Below are 24,571 nucleotides of genomic sequence, written 5' to 3' on the forward strand. Positions count from 1 at the left end.
CTAACAATTTCTATTCTTTATCAACTGACAAATTAGAAAGGAAAAAGCAACAGAAAATAAAATCATTAGAATCACCTGGGCAGAGAAAATTGCTTTCAAAGATGCTATAGCTAATAGCGGAATTCAAGAGCTCTAATAAAAACAAATCAACAGATCTGCTTCTCAAAACACACACACACACACAGACCCATAAGTGATCCACACCACTTTGAGCTAAAAAATATTAGGTCTCACGACTGGCTGGAGAAGGCTATGCTGACTATGTAAATAAGACGACTAGTATCGGATTCCCTCAGTTTTTTTAACTCCACTTGGGAACCAAAAATAGGAAAACCAGGAACGTCCTCAAAGTATTCCCAGTCTGTCTGGTGGGAATTATGAGGGGCCCTATGACAGCCAGTTGGGTGCCACACCTCTGGATTAATGTATTCACACGTAAGTAACTAGCATTTCTAAATGGATGGATGAGCCATCACTGTCAGCTGCTACGGCTATGCGACGTGAGCATGTTTTTTAACAATGCAGAGGAGAAGAGTAAAAATAATACAAATGGCTACTTATAATCACAAAAGGGAGCTGAAATTCAAGGAAAAACTAAATCCAAACAAAATCTTATGATGGAAGTGTGTCAAGACAATTAGGTGGCTGCCCCACAGATTTCAAGGAAGGGAAGCATGGATGGGTGGGCTAAATCTTACAGAACAGAGATCAACCTCCTTACAAACTACACAGAAATGAAAGGACTATAATATTAGGATGACCCACAGAATGTTTATGGAAGTGATATGGTATTTTTAGGTCTCTCTACATAGAAACCAAAAATCTCTTCACATAGAGAAAATGGTCACCTCCCCAAATGAAAAGATAAATGAAGAGGGAAGGGTGAGGTCTTCATGGATATAGAAATCATACAGCACATTGGGAACAAACCTAGAATGAGTTTAAGCCATTTATCAGTGCTTGCAGTTTTCCAGCCTTTGCGTTAAAGATAGTCACAGCTACAGGGGGAAAAAAATCTTGAATGGGTATGAAGTTAGAAGCATAATGCTCAGTAAGAGTGACCTCTGTTGATACCCCATGGTGAAGAGAAGCTACAGTGAGAGATGAATTTAACACCCAGCCCATTAAAAATGAAGACCTTTATGGGAATGAAGACAATCCACTCTTCTCCCGTATCCCTATGGAGGAGAATAAGGAAACCACAGGTTAGGGATTTCCTTGGAGGCATTAGTAATTTGAGTCTGGCAGCCACATTTCTGTTGCCAAGAGCTGACATGGTAATTTCTCTACATTGGTGGAAATTACTACATTTTCCCCAACAGAATGTACCGGGCACCATGGAAAAAAAGAATAATACAGCTATATTTGTTTTTAAATATGGTTAGCTCTTTCTTTCTTCATTTCCTTGTTTGAAGACATTGGTAACTTCCTCACCGAAACAATCTTTTTTCCTATTTGGAATGAGTATATTAGTTCTATCCCTTAGTCCATCACTATGATCCTCAAGGAACAAACATCTTGAGGACTAGAAAGGGATTTACAAACTCTCTGTAGGGAGAAGGGTTCTCCCTCTTTCCTAGGTAGTTGCCAGGGAAGAACACTGACTATACAAAAGACCTATGATTAGAAAGTAAATGTAGGATCCTTTGATCCTACTTTCATCTGCATTTTACTGGATATTGTAAAAATATCTACTATTCAGCCTAACAAGGTAAACACTCTAAAGCTGAACTATCAACTGAATTGAAATGAGGAATAATATAAAAAGAGAAACCACAAACCAAGCCCCTATGCAGCTGTAACTGTATTTTCCTTCATGGTTTCCCTGACTGAATCGAATGACCTTTAAACAGGAAATAACGCTACGGATATAATTTAGCTGGAGAAAAATTCCTAAATCATTAGATTTTCACCGAGAAAATCAAAAGAAGCTGGCTGTATTTAGTATTCTCAAACAAGAGAATTATTCTGACCGTGAAACATATGCACATAAAACGCTCAGGGATAAAGTATATTAATACCCCCAATTCACAAGCATGTTTTTACTTGGTTGGTTATTGCATCGAGTTCGATAATGCAGCCAGGTCGAGCAGTAGACTGTTGGCTCACGATATTAAACACTTCTCCAATAAGTTTCTGTGAATAAAAAACAGAAAATGTGAATCATCAACAATTTATGAATCTATTGTCAGTATGATACAGCATCTCAGGCATTTGAAGCCCCTCTAAATATTCAATGATTGGCAATGGTGATTCATTCATTCAAAGAATCATTTCAAATTTCTGTACTCACTCTTATTCTCGTTTTTAAAATGAACTAACCAGGTAGAAGACTCTATAGTGTTTGGCTAAATAGTGTAGAATGTCAAGGCATCCGGTTCTTCTAACATGCCTTCATTCTGCAATCTTAAAGCTCCACGGCAGACCTGGCCCCACACCCACGTGCATAGTTTGCAGATCTGCAATGCCACGTACAAGTACGACCCTGCCAGTGAGAAGGTACCGACAATGGTTGAGAGGAAGTGGGACTCTGCATTTTGAGATGAGGATGTTTGAACTAACACGGAAGTCAAACTTTGGACCCCCAAACTCCCAAGCCTTTCTGCTGAAAAGAGCAGTCCCTTCTCCCTCCTTCCACTCAGGCTTCCCTTGTATAAAAACCTTTCAGTAACTTCACCTGAAGCAGTTACGTCACAAGGAGATGCCCATTCTCCTCAGCATCACCGCCATTACTTCTTACCACCTCCAGGCCACTAAGAGGGGTTAGATCCCAGCTTAGCCCAGGGATATAAATACAAGATGGCCTCTGGGAAAACAGCACGTACACTGGGGTTGTAGCACTTTTTCAATCTGTATCAGCAAGATTCCAGAGACATGGTTAGGAACAGATTCGAGGCTTATTAGACCAAGGAGGACAAAATATGTGGCTGGTTATGGCCGAATTTATTGTTATGAGTATATTCGCCCAAGATTCAGGATTTAAAGTGTTAGCTCGGACACCTGGAAGTAGGGTCTCCTGGGTCTGTTAACTGAAATCTGGATGCAACTGTACCCTACAGATGGTGAGGTTAAAACACTGGAATACCTCTAACACACCATGAACCCCTGCCACTCACGTGTGGTCAGTGAACCAGCAACAACAGCAGCATCATGAGGCTTTTTATAAATGCGACTCTCCGGCCCGAAAGCTAATACATCCGCATTTTAACACGACCTCTAAGTGACTCGTGTACATACTGAAGTTTAGTAAGTACTAATGTAGATCAATGGTTCTCAGCCTTGGCTGCACATTGAATCACCCACAGACCTTCAACAATCATTGCTGCTTAGGTCCCACTCGCAGAGACTGATTTATTGGTCTAGAATACAGTCTGATCGCAGGCACTTTACAGACTCCTCAGGTGCTTCTGACATGCAACCAAGGTTGCCATCCCCTTGTAGGGATACCCATTCCAGGTAAGGGTTTGCCTTCCCTGCCCACAACTCTCCTGCTAGCACTGTGACTAAGACCTTACCAAATGCCTTATTCAACACTAAAAGGATGCTTCTCAACTTTACCTCCCACAAAGGAACACTTTTTATAGCAGAAGATAGGGCAAGAATTAGGGTAAAGTGAATAAAGCACTCACCTTGGGTGCAAAATTTAAGGGGGTGCCCAAAACTCAATAATCATGACAAATAATATCTTAATGCAGTATTTTTTTAAAGATTTATTTACTGGGGCACCTGGGTGGCTCAGTCAGTCAAGCATCTGCCTTCGGCTCAGGTCATGATCCCAGGGTCCTGGTATCGAGCCCCACATTGGGGTTCCTGCTCAGCGGGGAGTCTGCTTCTCCCTCTCCCTCTCCCCACTGCACACGCACACACACATGCTCTCTCTCCCACTCTCAAATAAATAAAATCTTAAAAAAATTTATTTACTAGAGAGAGAAAGAGAGAGAGCGCATGTGCACAAGTCGGGGAGGGACAGAGGGAGAGAGAAAACCTCAAGCGGACTCCCAGCTGAGCACAGAGCCCTAGGCAGGGCCTGATCTCATGCATGACCCATGAGATCCTGACCTGAGGTGAAATCATGAGTCAGACGTTTAACCAACTGAACCACCCGGTCTCCCAATGCAGTATTTCTTAAAATTAGAATTAATGCAAAAAAATTCATAATGAACAAAATATCAAAATTTTAAATACAGGATTCAATACTGTCATGGGGTGCCTGGCTGGCTCAGTCAGAAGAGCCTATGACTCTTGACCTTGGGTGGTGAATTCAAGCCCCACGTTAGGTGTAGAGATTATTTAATTAAATAAACTTTAAAAAGAAAAATGTCTTGATGAGCCATATTAAAGCCTGAGACAAAAGCAAAACTTCAAAGATATGTTTTTATATATTTAATGATTAATATTTTTCCAGAACATTAAAGCGGTTGAAAATTATTGAAAAACCAGAGGGCACGTATTGCATGGTGCACTAGGTGTTATACACAACTAATGAATCATCGAACTTTGCATCGGAAACCAGGGATGTACTGTATGATGACTAACATAATATAATAAAAAAAATTAAAAAAAAAAGAAAATTATTGAAAAACTGAAAAGAAAGCATATTAAAACTTACAGTATTATTTTATATTTAAATTTATTTATACCAAAATAAGATTAATTATTATTTTACTTTCCTGGCTTTAATGAAAGCAAACTTGTCAATATTTTTAAAATCTACTTTTTGCTTGTTTTCAATATTAACAACTTCCCTGTTTGACAGTGTCTTGACCAAGTGATAATCTTATGTTTTTTTTTAAGATTTTATTTATTTATTTGACAGAGAGACAGCCAGTGAGAGAGGGACCACAAGCAGGGGGAGTAGGAGAGGAAGAAGCAGGCTCCCATCGGAGGAGCCTGATGCGGGGCTCGATCCCAGAACGCCGGGATCACGCCCTGAGCTGAAGGCAGACACTTAATGACTGAGCCGCCCAGGCGCCCCTTGACCAAGTGACAATCTTAATCTTTTAAATTAATTTATCTTTTTTTAGAGAGGGAGGAGGGGGAAGGGTGGAGGGAGAAGGAGAGAGAATCTTAAGCAGGTTCCACATCCAATGTGAATGCAGGGCTTGACCCTAAGATCATGACCTGAGCCAAAATCAAGAGTCGAACGCTTAACCAACTGAGCCATCCAGGTGTCCCTTAAATAATTTTTAATTAACTTCAGCTTACTGAAATTTCTTTTGCAGGATAACACTGCGACTGGTATTATTTTTTTTAAAGTTCTGAAGTCCACTTCGAAATTTGCGTATGACTACACGAAACAAAATCTATGAGTCAGTTTTAGAAGATCCAAACACAATGTTGCTTTTATATTACAGATTATGGACATCTCATGACAATTAAAAGTATTCAGATAAATTTTCACAAGACTTAAATTGTCAAAATATTTAAGAGCCAAGTCAGTGGCTGTATTTTGTAAACAAGATTATCCATGTAACATTTCTCCGGCTGAAAATCCAAAATCCAAAGCACTTCAGTTAATTTTTCATACCTCCATTTTGAATGTGAAATTATTATGGTTGGTAGTCAGAATAATGGCCCCCCCAAAAATGTCCTCATCCTAATTCCCAGGACCTGTGAGTATGTTACTTTACATGGCAAATGAGATTTTGTGGGTATAATTAAATTAAATGTCTGGAGATGGGAAATTATGTTGGATTAGGGAGAAGGGCCCACTGTAATCATAATGGTCCCTACAAGAGGGAGGAAGTACAGTCAGATTCAGAGAAAGAGAAGCAAAGGCCAGAAAAAGAGAGATTTGAAAATGCTCTGCTGCTAGCTTTAAAAAGGAGGAAGGAGACATGAGAAAAGAGATGCAGGGGCCTCTAGAAGCTAGAAAGGGCAAGAAAATGGATTCTCCCCTAGAGCCTCCAGAGGGAATATGGTCCTGCCAACATTTTGGTTTTGGAATATCTGACCTCCAAAACAATAAGATAATAAATGTATTGTTTTAAATGCATTGTTTGTCATATCAGCAGTAGGAAACTAATACAGGTGCCCACAATCTTCTCCACTTTTACTCGATCAACCATTAAAAAATTACAGGAACATATGTTTCTAGAGTACACATTCTTCCTTTTGCCCCAGGCTTCAATGTGGCTCATCATGGCACTGCTAGATCTGTCTTTATTTAAAATTTTGGCATTTTGTTCATCAAGGATTTTTCTGCATTAATTTTGACTGTCTACAATATGGCACTAATACCACCCAATCCAGTAATTCCACTACTGGGTATTTACTCAAAGAAAAAGAGAACAGTAATGTTTGGGCCACCCCACCAGGTTTAAAAAGAAAAAAAGGCAAACACCCGAGGTGCTGACAAAGGTGTGAGGGAATGCAGAATTTGGTGGTGGGAGAAGGAGACTACGATTATTGAATTCAGGCTCTGTGACTATCTGTAGAAGCAGGGCTCTGACAGCTTTCCTCTATGTTGTTTCTTTTTCCCTATTTTCCTATTGTGACAAGTACCGATAGTGCAACAACTTCAATTCAGGTTCCAAGTAGGACCACGACTAACCTGGCATCATTACACAATGACACGAGGCCACATGGGAATTTGTGTTTCCCCCATGCTGGAGATAAAAGTTTCTCCATCTAAATAAAGAACAGGAATCGATGCTAGGGGGCAAAAAGAGTGGACTTTGCTGGCTACCCTTGATCTCCATCTAAACCCTGATGGATTCTCCACTCCTGTCTGCCTTATTCTGTGCCCCAAGAGGTTGACTTCTGCACCCTAACACCTCACTCGCAAGCCGGCTTCAGCTTCAGCCGGCTGAATTCACTGAGTGGGAGGGACTGGTCAGAGACTGGAGAGGAGAGAAAGTCAGGCATGTGCCCCCTTGCTCCCCACAGTGCCGGCAGTGGCGATGTTCCTGTGTGGCCACCTCTCCCAACAGGCAGCTCCTTTTCCATGGCGTTAGCTCTCCCCAGCCTTTGGTACACTGTTACTGCTCTCTTGTCCCTTCAGGCACAGGGATATATTTTTCTATTGCCACTGCAAAAAACTACCACAAACTTAGTGGTTTAAAACAACACAAATGTATTATCTTATAGTTCTGTAGGTCAGAAGTGTGACATGGGTCTCTCTGAACTAACACCAACTTGTCAACAGGCTCCATTCCTTTCTGGAGACTCGAGGGGCGAGTCCAATTTCCTTGCCTTTCCCAGCTTGTCGAGGTTATCCATATTCTCTGGCTCATGGGCCCCTCTCCTCCCCCAAAGCCAGTAAATACTATCTCTCTGACCATTCCTCTTTTTTCACCTCCCTCTTGGACCACAGCCAGGGAAGGTTCTCTGCTTTCAAGGACTCATGTGATTACAATGGGCTTACTCAAATATTCCAGGATCATTTCCACATTTCAGGGTCCTTAATTCATTCACATCTGCAAAGTGTCTTCTGCCATGTGAGGTAACAAATTTGCAGGTTCTGGGGATTAGCACGTGAACGTTTGGGGGGACCATTGTTCTGATAATGGTAACGACGGCTTCACCATTATTAGACTCTGAGAGCATTATCACTTGTGGGTTAACCACGTGCCCACCTCTATAAGGAGTTCTTCCATTAAACTCCTCAACAGTTAAACCTTTATAAGTGTGTCACCGTTTCCCACCTCGGCCCTGACTGACACAGGGACTAAATCAAGGTGGTTCTGATTGTCTCTCCCTGAAAAAGTGCAACAGTTACCAATGTGTTCTTCCCCACAAAATGCAGAGGAAGATCCTTATGTAGCTTCACCTCCTTAGTATGATCTTCCTTTAAATACTACGATCCCACAAAGAACACAAACGAGCAATTCCAAAGAAAATACAAATAGCCAATAAAAAGAAAAACCATTCCATTTCTTCAATGAGAAAAAAGGCACAAGTCAAAATAATAGATATCAGCTCAAAATAGTGAAGATTTTGACAGAAGAAAGAACGAGAGGGTGGAGAAAACCTCTGTTCACGTACTTTACTGATGAAGTACAAGTTGGTAGAACACCTAGCTTCCCATTGCCCTCACAAGGTAATAAAACACTTCAGCGTGATATTCATCAACTTCTTCATTAACTCAACAAATATTTATAGAGTGTTTATCAGCTCTCAGGCACTGGGAATACAGCACTGCCCTCATTTTACATTCAAATGAAGACAGACAAATAGCACACAAATAAGTGAGTAAAACCAACTGCGAAACAGTACTAAGTGGTAAGGGGAAGAAAGTGGGTATGTGGACAGGAAGTATTGGGCAGGAGTGGTCAGGAAGCCCTCATTTGACGAAAGGCCTAAAGGAGGCAAAAATACAAGCCATGTGTTATGAGGGAAGAACATTCCAGGCAGGGAGGACAGTAAGTAGAAGACACTAAGATGAGAAACTGTTGGCCACGATCCAGGACCAGTAAAGAGACTCGTATGGCTGGAGCCAAAATGAGGGAGGGGAAAATAGAAAAACACAGTATCAAAGAAGTGAAGGAAGGCAGGATAGGGGGTGAGAGGTCGAGTCTGTACAGTATTACAGCTCACTGTAGACAAAAGAGTGACATGATCCAAACAGATCACAGTATAAAAGTACCATTCTGACTTCTCTGTTGAGAACAGGAAGTCCAAGACACAGATTTAACAGTGATCAAATTCAACATGCTCTCATGGAAAAAAAAAAACACATTCAACAAACGATGAATAGAAAGAAACCACCTCCATATAATAAGAGATATATGAAAAGCTCGAAGCTAATGTCGTACTCAATGGGAAAAGACTCATGAGTTTTTCCTCTAAGATAGATCAGGAACAAGGCAAGGATGCCCACTCTCACCACTACTATTCAACACAGACTGGAAGTTCTAGCCAGAACAATTAGACAAAAAATAAAAAGCATAAAAATTAGAAAAGACATAAAATTATCTGTTTGCAGATGGCATGATCTTATATGCAAAAAACCTTAAAAATTTCACACACACACACACACACCTGTTAGAACTAATAAATGAATTCAGCAAAGCTGTAGGATACAAAATCACCATTCAAAAATCAGTTGTTTCAATACACTAACAATGACCCGTCCAAAAGGAAACTAATAATCCCATTTAGTAGAGCATCAAAAAGAATAAAAGATTTATGAAGAAACTGAACGAAGAAAATGAAAGACTTACACACTGAAAACTAAAAACAATGCTAAAAAAAATCAAAGAAGATATAAATAAATGGAAAGACATCTCATGCTGTGATTAGAAGACTTCGTATTGTTAAAATGTCCATACTACCAAAGCAATCAACAGATTCAATGTAATTCCTATCAAAATCCCAGTGGCATATTTTGCGGAAATTGAAAAAACCATCCTAAAATTCATATGATAATATGGGGGAAAGCTTCAGGACACTGGTTTTGTCGATGATTTCTTGGATATGACACCAAAAGCACAGGCAACAAAATAAAACATTGACAACTGGACAACACCACACTTAAAAACATCTGCATGTCAAGGAAAACAACCAACCCAGTGAAAAGGCAACCTACAGAATGGAGGAAGTAACTGCAAATTAGATATGTGATAAGGGATTAACATCCAGAATACAGAAAGAACTTCTACATCTCAACAACAAAATAAAGCAAAAGGACCTGAACAGACATTTCTTCAAAGAAGATATACAAACGGCCAACATGCACATGATAAAGGTGTTCAATATCACTAATCACGAGGGAAACGCACATCAAAACCACCATGACGTACCACCTCATACCCAACAGCCACTACCAAAGAATAGAAAATACGTGTTGGACTAGATGCAGAGAAGTTGGAACCTTGTGCACTGCTGGTGGGAATGTAAAATGGTGTTACCATTATGGAAAACAGTATGGAGGGTCGCAAAAAAAATCAGATTTACCATATGATCTAGCAATTCCACCTCTGGGTATATACCCCAAAAATTAAAAGCAGAATTGCGAAGAGACATTCGGGCACCTGTGTTCATCACAGCATTATTCACAATAGTCAAAAGACAGAAGCAACCCAAATGTCCACTGACAGGTGAGTGGATAAAGAAACTGTGGTATACACATACAATGGAATATCATGCAGCCTTGAAAAAGATCTGGTCACTTGCTACAACATGGATAAACTTAGAGGACATTATACCAAGCACTAGAACAACTTTATCTTCAGTATTCTGGATGGAAATTTTTTTAAATTTTAATTAAATCACTGCCTTCAAGGCACCTAACTGGCTCAGCTGGTGGAGTGTGCTCTGAGGGGCTATGAGTTGGAGACTACTTAAAAATAGAATCTTTAAATCGCTGCCTTCATAAACAGCTTGGTCAAGAGAAATCCCTTCTTGATGACTCAGAGTCACATTTATGAATGTTAACAGTACTCATGCCTTTAAAAGTCTAAAGACCTCAAGTTCTGCCTTAATGATAAGTACCAAATGTACACTGGTATCTGAGAAGGAACATTAGGAATTTATTTGAAATGTCTGCAAAATAGTTATCTAAACTACATTTTGCTACCTAAAACCTCAGTCACTTCACGCTCAGTGTACCTCAAACTGAAGTCATCAACCTCACAAACATCTAACCAACGCTAGTGGATCCACTGTCACGAACTTGAAACCTTAGCATCATTTCCTTTGTATCCATATTCAGCAACTACTAAGCCCTACCCTACGCTTTCTCAATATCTGCCAAATCCCACTCGAGCTCAGGTTTATTTTACCACATGCTTTGATGACCTCAGTCGATTTCCAGCTATCTCCAACATTTCCAGTGCCTACCAACTGCACTTCATCCTGCAAACTCACTTTACTTCCCTAAAAAGTTTACTGTCCCCTAAATCCATCTCCTGATTCCAGAATAAAATTCAAATGCTTTCAGATGTTTCTTACGGGGGGAAAAAAAAGCTAGCCTCTACCCAGCACCTACTGAAAATCCCATTTGAGGAAGAGGACAGCATGTGACAACTTCTTGCCATATTTCAACTTACAATCAGTAGAGGAAGTAACTAGGAGAACTGCTGCTCTGACATAGAAAAAAACAAAAAAAGATCAGCAAAAATAATGGGAACTTGACAGGGAGCAATCATGTTATGTTAAGAGTTTAAGATCAATAATAACAGCGAGACCCTATAGTCTATCATTCAGAAAGGCAAAAATTTCAGAATTCCTTATAACATATGGCTCTGAAAGTCAAAATGGCTTAAGAGAGTCAGGACTTGGAGGTTCCTGACTACGTAACTGCAAACACAACTGATGAGAAAAAAAAAAGGTGGTTAGTGTAAGGGATTGGCTAGTGTCTCAGCAAAATCCACGTCTACCCAGAATGTCGGAATGCCCTCTTCTTTAGAGGAAGGATGTTTGCAGATCTAAACTGTTTAAGATGAGGTCATACTAGATTAGGGTGGGTGTCCTTCTAAGAAGACGGGAGGGCACGTAGAGACAACCAGAGAGAAGGCGGCCATGTGAAGAAAGAGCCAGACTCCGGTGCTGCAGCTCCAAGTCTGGGAACACTGAAGACTGGGGGCAGCAACCAGAAGTCAGGAAGAGGCAAAAAAGGATCTTCCCCTAGAAAGAGCACGATCCTGCCAGCACCTTCGTTTCAGACTAAATGTGTATGCAAAAAAAACAGTTGCAAAATATGCAAAACATGAAACCTCTAGAACTGAAAGGAGAAATGGACAAATTCACAATTATGGTTGGGAATTTCAACACCCTTCTCACAGGAATTGGTAGAACTAGACAGAAAATAAGCAAAGAGCTGGAGGAACTCAACGCCCCCATTAATGAAAACATATCTAAGTGACATTTTTAGAACATCCCACCCAACAGCAGCAGAGTGTGTTCAAGTGCCGTGGAAGACATACTAAGATACACCACACCCTGGGCCATTAAACAAACCTCAGTAAATTTACAAGGATTGGAATCATAGAGGGTGTTCTCCTACCACCGCAGAATTAAATCAGAAATCAGTAACAGAATGATAACAGGAAAATCTCTTCCCAGGATTTACTGGGAAGCTAAAGACCACACTCTTAAATAACCCATGCGTCAAACAAGAATCCTCAAGGAAAATTTTAAAATATAGTGAAGTGAATAAAATGAAAATACTACTTACCAAAATGCCAAAGCAGTGCTGCGAGAGGAATTTGTAGTACTAAATGCATATGTTAGAAAATATGAAAAGTTTCAAAACAAGACTCTAAGCTACCATGTCATGAAACCGAGAAAAAGAACCTCCCCTTCCCCCAAAAAAGGGTAAGAAGAAAACTTAATAAAAGAGCAGAAATTAATGAAAATGAAAACAAAAACATAGAATTCGATGAAACAAAGAGCTCATTCTTTGATAATATCAATAAAATTAACAACTTTGTAGCAAGACTGGAAACAGAGAGGAAAGGCACTAATTACCATGTTGATAGCATGTACCCGTCATATAATGTGAAAAAGGATACCTCACATCTGGGGTATTCTTCCTAAAAACCCGTAACTCCAGTCTAACCATGAGAAAAATAGCAAACCCAAATCAAGGGGAAATTCTACAAAATGTCTGACCAGTACTACTCAAAACTGTCAAAGTCATGAGAAAATACTGAGGAAGAAAGAAATGAAGAAAACGAAGAAACTGTCCTAGATCAGAGAAGGCTAAGGATTTATGATGACTAAATATAATGTGTTTTCTGGGTGAGATCTCAGAACACAAATGGACATTAGCAGAAAAATCGGCTAAATCTTAAAAAGTTTAGAGTTTAATTGGTCATATCATACTAACGACGGTTTCTTAGTTGTGATAAATATACTCTGGTAATAGAAGATGTTAACAATTGGGGAAACTGGCTGTGGGGTGGATGAGAACTCTCTACTGTTGCAACTTTTCTGTAAATCTAAAACTATTCAAAAACTAAAAATTTATTTTAAAAATTAAGTAACAATAAATTATTTCAGAGTCTAGAGACAAAGGAAAAGATGAGCTCATTAGTAGAGGATGATATTTTAATGTTAATAAAGATGTAGAGAATAAGAACTCCTAATTCCTACTTTGTCTCTGGTCTTCCATTTCAAGAATTTTAGCCTGTTGGTGCCTGCATGGCTCCGTCGGTTAAGCAATAGACTCCTGATTTCAGCTCAGGTCATGATCTCAGGGTGGTGAGATCAAGCCCTGAGTCAGGCTCCCGAGCTGGGCGTGGAGACTGCCTAAGATCCTCTCTTTCTCTCTCTGCTCCTCCCCCAACACGCACAATAGAAAAATTAAAAAATTGTTTTAATTAAAAAAAAAGAATTTAGGGGCGCCTGGGTGGCACAGCGGTTAAGCGTCTGCCTTCGGCTCAGGGCGTGATCCCGGCGTTATGGGATCGAGCCCCACATCAGGCTCCTCTGCTGGGAGCCTGCTTCTTCCTCTCCCACTCCCCCTGCTTGTGTTCCCTCTCTCGCTGGCTGTCTCTGTCTCTGTCGAATAAATAAATAAAATCTTAAAAAAAAAAAAAAAAGAATTTAGCTTGCAAAAAACAGAAAAAAACAAAAATTTTCCACAATGAATATGTATTACTTTTTAACATTAAAAAATTTAATGAAAATAGGTTTAAGAAAAAATGTACATTGGTAAGGGGACGAGTAGAAGACAGGATAAATTAAGAAATTCCAAGAATGTATCTAACTGCTCTACATAAATTTATATTTTCTGGAAAAGTAATGCCTGGGTTAGTGGGAAATTTTGCAAATAAGTTCAATAACTATAGAAGACGTTCTGTGAGAAATCATGGGAAATGTCATAGCCAAAATACTAGCATTAGGTAAACGTTCCAATTTTCGAAAAGGAAAACAATATAATTCAATAAGACAAACTAAAGAGCTTGATGGCTATTTAGTACAAGGTTTTAGTCAACAACAGACATCAGGGTAGGTACATTTAACCTACTATACATTCAAACAATCATCTCAGACAGATCTGACTTCCTTTTCGACTGCAGAATATTTGGCAGACAGGGTGTATTTTATTTCAGCAAAGCGCATGACAAGCTGCCTCATGGAAATCCTAGGGACAAGCTGAAGAAATATTTCAGACAATAAAAATGGAAAAAGATTTCAAATGTACACTGCTAGGGTCTTTTTTCAGTCCTATCCTGTTTAACATTTTTATAATTGACTCAGATAAAGATGTGGAAATAACATTCAACAACCAGACTGGTGATATAAGTCATAAAGCAATAACACGAATAACAGAATCTGGATTCAAAAAAGAAAGACTGAACCTAACAAGATGAAATGTAATAGTGAAAATAGGCCTGCATTTGGGCCACAACTCAAATGCACAACTACGGAATAGCTTGCTGGCAAAAAGAGACTCTGGGATATTTAAATGAGAGTCAGCTCAGGATGAATCAATTACAAAGAAAGAATCTGGCATGACTACCAAAAACACAATAAGATCTAATGAGAGGGGCCATAATATTGCCAGTATTCTAGTGGTCCTACAACGCCCAGAGTATAGAAACTGAAAACTGCTAAGAGGAGTAACCAGGGTCAAATATAAAACAGAATTAATTTATTGGTGGAGGGGGGCAGGTTTGGCCTGAGGAAAAAAGTTTCACAGGTTGTAATACAGTCATCTTCAGTTATCTGAAGTGATCTCACATGTGAGGAAAATTAGATTTACTCTAAATGGAACCAGGTCGAACAAGCAGAATTTAAGGAACACAAATTTAATTTCAGTGTAACAGTGAAGGTAAATAAACGCAGCATGAGCTGCATTCAGAGCTGAGGCTCCCGCCTCGGAGGCCAGATGACAGACTGGCAGGAATGTGGTAGAGGGAATAAAGCATCACATGGCTGGTTTGGACTAGGTGACCTATAAAGTATCTTCCAACTCCTTGATTTTAAGATGCTACTCCCTCTACACCAGACCTCTGGCTCCAGTCCACGTGGTTTTCCCACTGTACCTGGAACAAGCCTTACCTACACGTGTACTTTCCCGTATCCACACTTGCAGGCCATTCTCTCATTCTGGCAAAGAGAAAGGATTTGTCTTTCTAACTCTTGTCCACCCATCAAAAACAAACCTAAATACCGTCCTTCCTAAAGCCTTCTAGGCCTACCCTCCTCTGATCTCTCTCTCGTCTGGATTATGGAATACTTCTGGTACCATCTGTTTGACAATTACTTACACACCACCCTCAGACACTGTTTCTGGCTTAAACTGTTATTTAACCTTTTATTAATAATTTCTCTCCTCCACTAAATTAAAAGCTCCTTAAAGCCACACTCTGAAACTTATGCTCTGTATCCCCTACACTTTGAAGGACACATACTACACCCTCAAAATTATCTTTGGTGTTCAATATTGGACAGATTTTTGTTAGGACAAGTGTTTTATAAAAAGGCATGTTTTCATAGGTAAAGGTAAAATTCACTGTTCAAATCTGAATAGTAACTAATATACGCTGACTTCCAGTTCAGCTACAGAACTACCAGAGTAAGATACTGCCACCCACTGATAACATATTCTAACCACAGGATTTTTTAAAATGGTCAATGAAGCTTAGAAAAGCTCAAATTTTCCAACCTAAACAAAGAGCTTGGTAAACCTGCCTTAGAGCAAAGGAAGATCAACAGAACCAAACTAGAGGGTGAAATAGGTCAAGCAGAAATCAGGATATTTTAGGGGAAAAGTCATATTTATTTCTTTAAGTGTAGAATGTACTGATGTGTGATACTGACCCATGTACCTTGAAACACAAATTAAGAAACAGTAAATTTGTCGTATAGAGCCCAGAACATGTGCTCACTCCCTAAACACCAACTAAAAGTCCCAAAGTAAAAAGAGAATTCCTTATCAGACTGGGTATTTTAATAAAGATTAGGAAATGCTCACCGAAGATTCAGGATCTGATAATTCATCCAGTAATTTCCTGGCATCCACCACAGCTTGGTAGAGTCTCAGATTTTTGCCATCGGAAGCAACAAAGCAAGCACTTGCAGAATTGCAGTATGTGCCTGAGAGAGCAAAAGCTTCACGTTATATACGTAGTTTGTGCTTATCTGGGGCTGGAGTATGAGAGACCTAGTAACACTTTTCTTTTTAGGCACAACCATGGTCCGGAATCATAATTTAAAAGATAAAATTAATGAATATAGAATTATTAATAAAAGAATTCAATAGAAAATATGTTAAGAGAGGGGGAAAAATTAAAAACAAACTTCTGGAAATTCTAAACGTAAGTCTGATGTCTACATCCCCAATACTTACTAAAAATCCTCCTAATAATGACAAGAAGAAACCATTTTGTGTATTGAAAGACAGTTTAAAAGCTTTTATTAATTTCAGAATTAAAACAAACACTTACCAAGACAATAGCTGGGAATAAGAGTCGGAAGCCAAGCCACATTAGAGAATGCTGATGTATGTAAAGAGTTAATTCGAGCCAATTCTGATACTCCTCCAGTGTAGGACAAAGGTCCTATTGGGTCTACACGCCACAGAATAAGTTCACTGTATATTGCATTCGGGTCATGAAATGTACGTGTCGCTGCATTTCTAAGAGGCTGTTTCAAGGAGCCTTTTATATGTCTTACAGGATCCATCAACCTACTTACTTTATTGTCTGAGTCCCACTGACAGTCTAATTCAGGAGTCAATAGAGCATTGTGATGAGAGGATGTCAGTAACAATGGTAAAACTGAATGACATGCCAGGTCATTGAGGTGAAATCGATGACCACAGTATCTAAATTTGTGAGATACAGTCAGAACAGTGGTAAAGGCAGACTTATCTGCAAAAGTGACAGCCCACTGATTTAAAGAACCATCTATGTGTTTGGAGACCATCATTACTGTAGGAGCTAAAATGTTCATATTTGTTGTGTGTGATCTGGAGTATGGCTGTGATCCGTGAGAACTGCCTACAGCCATCATCTCTTGGTGTAACAGAGTATGGGGAGAATCTTTCGTAGCGTTTATGCAGGCATACATCATGATATTTTTACTAAGAGAGCTCGCATCACCAGACGGAAAAGCAACAGGAATCCGTGAAGAAAAAGAAACCTGAAAAACACAGTATGAATTCAATGTAAGTAGTTTTCCTCCTCTCAAAAGTCTTCCAAAATCACTTCCATTTTCAAAATGTGAAATCTCAGTTTCCCAGAAAAAACTATCATTTTCAACCTCTTTACAGTCTAATCCCTTTCCTCTATTTATGTAATATCGTATCTCTATTTGAGGCCAAAGAGAAGCCTGAAAAAAGAAAAATTTCAAGTGCCTTACTTGTACAGCTAAATGACCACAACCACAAATCTAAATAGAAGTGAAGTTCAGAAAGATAACAGATAAAGGTAGCTAGATTTAGTTAGTAAAACATGGGGAGGGGGGAGGGGGGACAGAATCCTGAGTCACATTTTTAGGGTAGTTTTCTTAAGTTTATTCAAAATATTGTGAATTCCCGGGGAAAAAAGCCAATGCACATATATTCGAATATTCAATACCACACTTCAAAGCCAAATTCATTTCACTTTGAATTAACCAGGTTTGTAAAATTTGTGGTCACTGATTCCCCTTCGAAAACATGAATAAGTATTCTCTTCTCAGTTGCTTTTCATAAACAAAATCTTTTGAGTATCTCTGAAAACATGGTAAATCTGAATAGCATCTTCTCTTTTTTTAATAAATGTAATAATTGCTTCATCAGTAAAATATACCTGGACTTGTCTAAATATTCCAGGATTATATTCATCCAAATACTTTACATGCCACACGAGAAAGGTACCATCTACAGGGTGGATAGTAAAAAGCATGTCGGGATTCTTATTCCATTCAGTTAGCAGCATTTCAATCTTCCGGTCAAGCAGGACTGTGGGCAGCGGCATCGGTACACTAGGTCGTGAAAAGGTTCTGGGACTTCCCTCTCTTTCTCCATCTTCATGTTCCGACGATCCTGTACCTGCCTCAGATTCTCTATCCAGGGATAATTCTGAATCAGAAAATAAATTGATCAGTACATACTAATTTATCAGTACATACTAATAATACCATAAAAATTCATTTACATACTGGACTATCAAGAGCATACTATCTTAAGAAACCATAAATTCCTCTTCCAATTTATGGCCAGGGGGAGGGAGGGAAGGAGAAAAAAGAAGAAAATCATTTTCTGATCTGAACTGAAAATTACTATTATTTCTTACTTTTAAAGAAATCAAAATGTCATTCACGTTAGCATTAGCATTATCAAAACTTGTTCTCCAAAAAAAGCTTCCAAAGTAATGGCTTCCAATGTAATACATTACTCAAAGCAATGTGTATAACGAAGCATATAGAGCTAGATGGTAGATGGTCCATAGTAGATGGTCAATAAATGACTGGGAAAGTAAAAAAGAAGAAGAAGAGCAGGAAGGAAGGATTATAAACTAAAAGTGGTATCACAAAAAAGCTGCTGCCTTGCCAAAAAGAAAAATCTGAACATGGAATACTAACCATGGTCTAGTTTCATATGTAAACCCCTCTCTCTCTCCTCCTGCGAACGTTCCTCATCTTCTCTATCTCCTTCGTCGCTTTCATGATCTATCTGCTTCTCAGAAAGTTTTCGTAATTGCTGCATAAATATTTCAGTAGATGATGTAAAATGAAACTCTTTGTTGTTTAACCAATGAACCACAAAGCCCCCATTTCCATCATCAATGTTAAATACAGTGCCAACCAAGACATTTGGAATATCTGTGGGGAAAAAAAGGTAAGATTTCTATATGAATTTTTCATGTCTTTATTTTTATTTTTTTAATTTTTCATGCCTTTAAAAGGATTACCAAGTGCTTGTAAACCTTTAACTTATAAGTTAGTCTTTATAAAGACTAACTCTATACTTACACAGAAAAGGTCAACATAACTCTAGCAGGATTTGTAGAAACTTTAACTGAATTTAATGGTAAAAGTAAATATTAAGAATTAATGGCACAGACTTAAATTACTAATGGAATTAAATTACTAATTTAAAAACCAAATACACCAAATGCATGAACCTTTATTAAATGCTGGTTTGGGGATGGAGGAACAAAAAAATAAAACAGAAAAGCAGCTATAAAAGACATCTAAGATAACTGGAGAAATTTAGTTTAAATATGAACTGGATATTAGAGATTATGGAATTACTTCTAATTTTCATAGGTATAATAATGATATTGTGATCACGTGAGAGAATCTCCTTATTCTTAGGAGATACTTTCTGAAGTACGTAAGCATGATGTGCCATGACATATGTAACTTATCGCAAAAGATTAAGAAAGAATTTCACTCACGCATGCCCACCCCACCCCCACACACAGGTATATACAGAGAGAATAAAGCAACTTTGGCAAAATGTTAACAGCTGTTGCTCAAGGTAGAAGACATGAGTGTTCACTGTGGTATTGTTCCAACCTTTCTAAATGTCTGAAACTAAAAAGCTGGGAATAATAATGCTGAAGAAGAACATAGGAAGACAAGCAAACTTTAAGTATATTAGCAGGTTTCCTCCATTTGGGGTAACTGAAATTCACAACATAGATTAGCTCATGTAAAATAGTAAAGCTAAAAAAAATTAATCTCCTAAATCCCAATTCATATTACAAATAATCCATTCAACAGAAAGCAAAAACAAAAACAAAACAAAAAAACCACTGTCCTCTGCAGAAAGATATGAAAACCTAAAGATAAAATGCACAGGATATTCTGGTGGTGTTCTGCTACTATGTATCAGTGTTAAATAAAGTTCCAAGTTGTTCTTTGTTTCTAATTCCCGGATGACAGTCCTAGTTTTCTGATAAAAATAAAACAAATCATATAAAATAGGATTTGTAAATTAGGAATACTATAAAACAACACATCCCCTACTCTTGCTAAAAATGTTTCACCTAAACCTTATCACGAACAAATATTCAGACTGCAAGATGCTCTAAAAGATAACAGAGAGAAGTTCTTTGATACTGAGAGACCTTTTTTTGACAACTGAGGACTATTACAGACTAGGAGTTTAAAAGAAATGACAATCAAATGCATAAAAGAAAGAATCTATATTTCAATATCAACTATATGTTAAACATATTTTCCGTGTTCCTTACATACAATAACAGTATTGTGGTAATGGAGGAAACCCTTTTTATAAGAAGACACACTTGAAATATTTAGATAATGTCATAAAATATTTAGGAAATGAAGGCTAATGTTGGTGACAACTTTCAAATGGCTCAGCCAAAAATAAGGGAAGAGGAAGCAAAGACAACATACATGGGCAGAAGGGGAGAATAAAAGCATGCAGGACAAGATACTAACAACTGGTGAATTTGGGTAAACATTATACGGGTATTCGTTGAATTATGCTTTCAGCTTTAATGTAGATTCAAAAAGTATCCTGAAAAACAGTTGAGGAGGAGGAGTCCTACAATACAAAATTATTTGCACCTAGCAATGAATTTGGTCAAACTATATGTATTATATTTACATACAGGACCTATAAATACATGATGTTAAATATTTTTATGAAATGATTTTTAAAATAGTATGTAGTAAGTTACAGTAAAAATAGATAAAATTGGTTAAAAGGTGAAGGTTATTTAATAAAGATGCTGAAAGACAAGGCTAATGGCTACAAGAACATATGCAGTACTTAGACTCAAATATGTGACAGAGTACTTATCCAGAGGGGACAAGCCTGTGAACCTATTCCATTTGATTAGCATAGTGTATACAGTTAAAAAGCCAACCTTTCTAATATGTGTTGAATTCACCGCATACTATCACTAATTATATTCTACTCAAAGTTCAACTAAAGCTCTAATTTACTTAGAACCTTGCTATATACTAGACAGAGGTCCTCAGAAATACTTATCTGCAGTTGTTCCCTGAGAATCACATAGTCTCAATTTAAGAAATGGTACTTTATATTATATTCCTATTTGAATTAACAAGTATTTTTAAAGGAACATGGAATAGTAACATAAAATGAAAAACAGGTTCTATAAGTAGTCCCACTTATCTATTTCTTTATCTTATTTCAGCATATTTATAGGAACTAAAACTTTACTACCCTTTACCTGTGGCAGGATTGATGCTTGCTGCAATGTGGAAATGACACAGTGCATTTGCATGGTGGGAAATGTGTCTCTGAACTTCATGCGTTGCCGTCTGGTCAGGCATTAATTCGGTGTGAGTTACAAGAACAGAAGACCTCCTCTGTCCTTTTCTTAAATTTTTCAAATGGTGTATTGTCTAAAATAGAAAAATAATTGCTAAATCCAACTCTGGAAAGTCTAAAAAATGCTGATCCAAATACTTTTGATTATTAAGGATTTTATAATTTTCCTCTCTGCAAAATCTGAATATTTTAAAGGGAAAGACCTTAACTTCAACTGAACAATTCTGACTATATTCTCCATAGTTTCTGCAAATTTTATAGTTTAAGGCAGGAGCAGTTGCTCAAAAATAACTCATTATTTATAGAAACTCCTATTAAGATTAGGAGTCCAAAGTCGAGGTTTTACAGGATAGCCCACTACTGAGATGAAATTTACTAGCCATAACAGTAAAAAAAATTCCTGAATTTTCCTACCAGGAAGAAGAGTATTTCTCCCCAAAATTCTCACTTACAACTAAACAGTTACAGCTCAATAATATATGATCTTTATTTATAAAGAAGAAAAACAGAGTACAAAAATACAGAGTAAGGGGAATCTATGTAGGTGAGAGGAGCCATGAAAGTACTGACTTATTTTGTTTAAATTGACGTATGTCTATAGGATAAAAATTCTCCACTAGCATATCGAATGATCTGAACTACTTTAAAAAGAAAAGATCTCCACACCATAACCCCAACTCACAGCACTTCCTTATTTTGTGACTTAACCCACCCCCAATACCATGCTTTACAATAATTTCCCATTCTATTCCTTTGTTCCTCTATTCCTTTTCATATGGAAAACAGTATCAGGTCTATGGCTTGTCCTCTACCTCTGGTCTCCCTGCTACAGAGTTGCTTATTTCTTTGATAACAGGGTTAAGATGGATATATTAAAGACCTCCTGCACCACAATGCCTATAAAATTATTTTCGTTCGATCTTGACATTTATCATTATTTTAAATTATCTTGGCAAGGCTGGTGTAATACTGGCTGATTGTTTTCTCCTAGGAACAAAATGTATAAGTATGTACAGAATTATATAGACCTTACAGTTAGGAGTTTCAGACAATAGGATGTTAAAAAGCAAGGCAGTTTATAAATCAGACAATTAGGCTTGTTCTATTAAAAACAATTTTAACATTATTAACTAATAAGATCACTAAAAGGTAGCAAACATTTGTCAAATCACTGATTATATGTTTACTTATAACTTTTGCTTTTTATCTTATGTAACAATTAGTAATTCAATTTAATACATGAAAAGCAATATATTAGGTACCACTGAGGATACAAAGATGTCTCAAAGCACTTTGTCTCCAAAAGCTCATATGTAATTTGAAGATAAAATGTCACATAAGTATATAAAAATGACTGTAAACATGTACAAAATTAAGTACTTTGTCTCACTAAATTTCAACAAATATTAAAACAAATTATAACTTTAACTGTTCTGACCTCTGCTTTTAATCTCATTTATACTTCAAATTTGGGGGGGAAAAATGTATAAACAGTGCCCAATCACAGATAGTATCAGACGAAGCCTACTTTATATAAAACTTTTAAGGAGCACATCTTCAGCCTACCAAACCCAGAAAATAATTCTGCTTGCTGAAACAGCAAAACATTCTGGCTATGCATCCATAAAATGTTAATGTAAAAGTATGATGTAAAAACATAATTAGTAATGTAGAGAGATGTTTATAACACATTAAGTATAAAAAGCAAGTTACAAAACATTACTGCATAATATGATCTCAATCTTGTAAAAAAAGAAAAAATACACATACACACATAACTGGAAGAGTTGGATTATAAATTCCATATTTTTTCTAATCTAATTTTAGAAAAAGCACATATTCTTTGTGTAGTAAGAAGTCACATGAAAAATGAAGAAAATTAGCAATCTAGGTTTGCTTTAATAAATTTCTGGTAATTTTCAAAAATGTGTTTATCTCATTTTATTCCCATAATGGACACAACAGTTTATATTATAAACAATCTAATTTCAGAGGAAGCACTTTTATTTCATATATATTACATTTAAAATTGGAAAAATCAGTTCGCCTTCCAAATAATTAAACTTTGGAAATTATAAAGCAAATATATAAAAGTTGACTTGTGTCTAATATTTTAGTATCTTTATTCTTAATTAAGAATCAAAATAGTCATTTTTAATTAGAACTCACAAGTATAATTTTTAATTACAACTAGTTTCAGGGTCCTTTATGTGTTTTACTAATCAAAGCTGCTTATTCCTATAAATTTTCATATTTGACACGCAAAATGAAAAAATTAAAATTATACTACTTACCTAGACTACATGTCTGAGATCATTACTATTGTATTTGGCTTCTGAGTGGCATAAAATGAGTAGTCTTACAAGCATAAAACAAATTAGTGAGAATTACTTGCTACTAATTTCATCATTACATGTACCAGGTGCACTATGTGCATCTTAACTTATAAATTCCCACCAAACTCACATATCTTCAAAATTTATTACCATTTTAAATAATATAGTACCTCAAGAGCATGTTGTATTCTGTCTTTGTGTCTTCCAGCCTGAGTGAGGTGACTGGCAACACTAGAAGTGGTCGTCTCACAGATCTGCTCCCCCAAAAGGCAATCTTCTGGTAATACGGTTTCTGCCCAGAGTCGGCAGACGCCATCATGGCATGAAGTTAATAACACATTACAGACAGAACCTCTAATGACAAAGAGAAATAAACAAAAGTTACTATGAATGTCAGTGCCACTGATTAAAGACTATTAACATTTTGTTCTTCACGTATAAAAACAGCATCAGTGCACAACTAACAGTATGACCGAGAGTACTGATTTTTCCAGTAACAGTAAGAGATTTGATTTATACCAGCTGTTTCACACTCTCCCCAAACCCCATTTACTACCTGTTCATACTTGCAAGGGCAGGCTCAGTAAAGGGCCCAATCAGTTACCATAAAATAGAACAACCTATCTGTCCCTGACACTTTGATTCATTAAAAAATCATGCCTTGAACAGCTCAGCTAAACGACAGTATATGCTTCCAATGCTTAGAAATTACAGTATATGGAGAAAGAGGTCGATCAAAGAGCTTGACATCATACACAGTATCACTAAGAACGTGAACACCATAAAAACTAGGAAACGGTCTTGACAAAGGAAACAGAAATTTATGCCCGATTATACACATGGTGCTTGGAAACTAGGCTCTGTGGGAATATTAGTATCTTCTAAACAAACTAAAGAGCAAAAAAAAAACCTAATCATTGCAAATTACAAAATCACCATAATAAAAATTCATACATGCAATTAAACTGCATGGCTTATGGCAGTACTTGTGTCTTCCTGTATCTTCCTTCTTATAATCTAAAAGATTATAAACAGGTAAACAAATGAGTATCTTCAAAATAAAACTGCAAGGAGAATATAA

The 24,571-nt window shown here is 37.4% G+C and overlaps 1 protein-coding gene across 4 annotated transcripts in view; it reads right to left on the reverse strand.

Annotated features, from left to right (window-relative positions):
• The window catches only part of DMXL2 (Dmx like 2), a 142,947-nt gene that overhangs the window by 56,469 nt on the left and 61,907 nt on the right, over positions 1–24,571 (reverse strand). For all 4 annotated transcript variants that reach the window (XM_087859145.1, XM_045812130.2, XM_087859144.1 and 1 more), the window contains exons 8-14: positions 23,661–23,844; positions 21,054–21,228; positions 18,463–18,702; positions 17,688–17,959; positions 16,341–17,037; positions 15,869–15,990; positions 2,047–2,136 (exon numbers count right to left, since the gene is read on the reverse strand). In XM_087859145.1, the coding sequence (XP_087715271.1) occupies positions 2,047–2,136; positions 15,869–15,990; positions 16,341–17,037; positions 17,688–17,959; positions 18,463–18,702; positions 21,054–21,228; positions 23,661–23,844 (1,780 nt within the window). The remainder of the gene's footprint in view (positions 1–2,046; positions 2,137–15,868; positions 15,991–16,340; positions 17,038–17,687; positions 17,960–18,462; positions 18,703–21,053; positions 21,229–23,660; positions 23,845–24,571) is intronic.

Source organism: Ursus americanus, chromosome 36, assembly GCF_024610735.1.
Source record: "Ursus americanus isolate L20-20 chromosome 36, mUrsAme1.1.p, whole genome shotgun sequence".
Lineage (NCBI taxonomy): Eukaryota > Metazoa > Chordata > Mammalia > Carnivora > Ursidae > Ursus > Ursus americanus.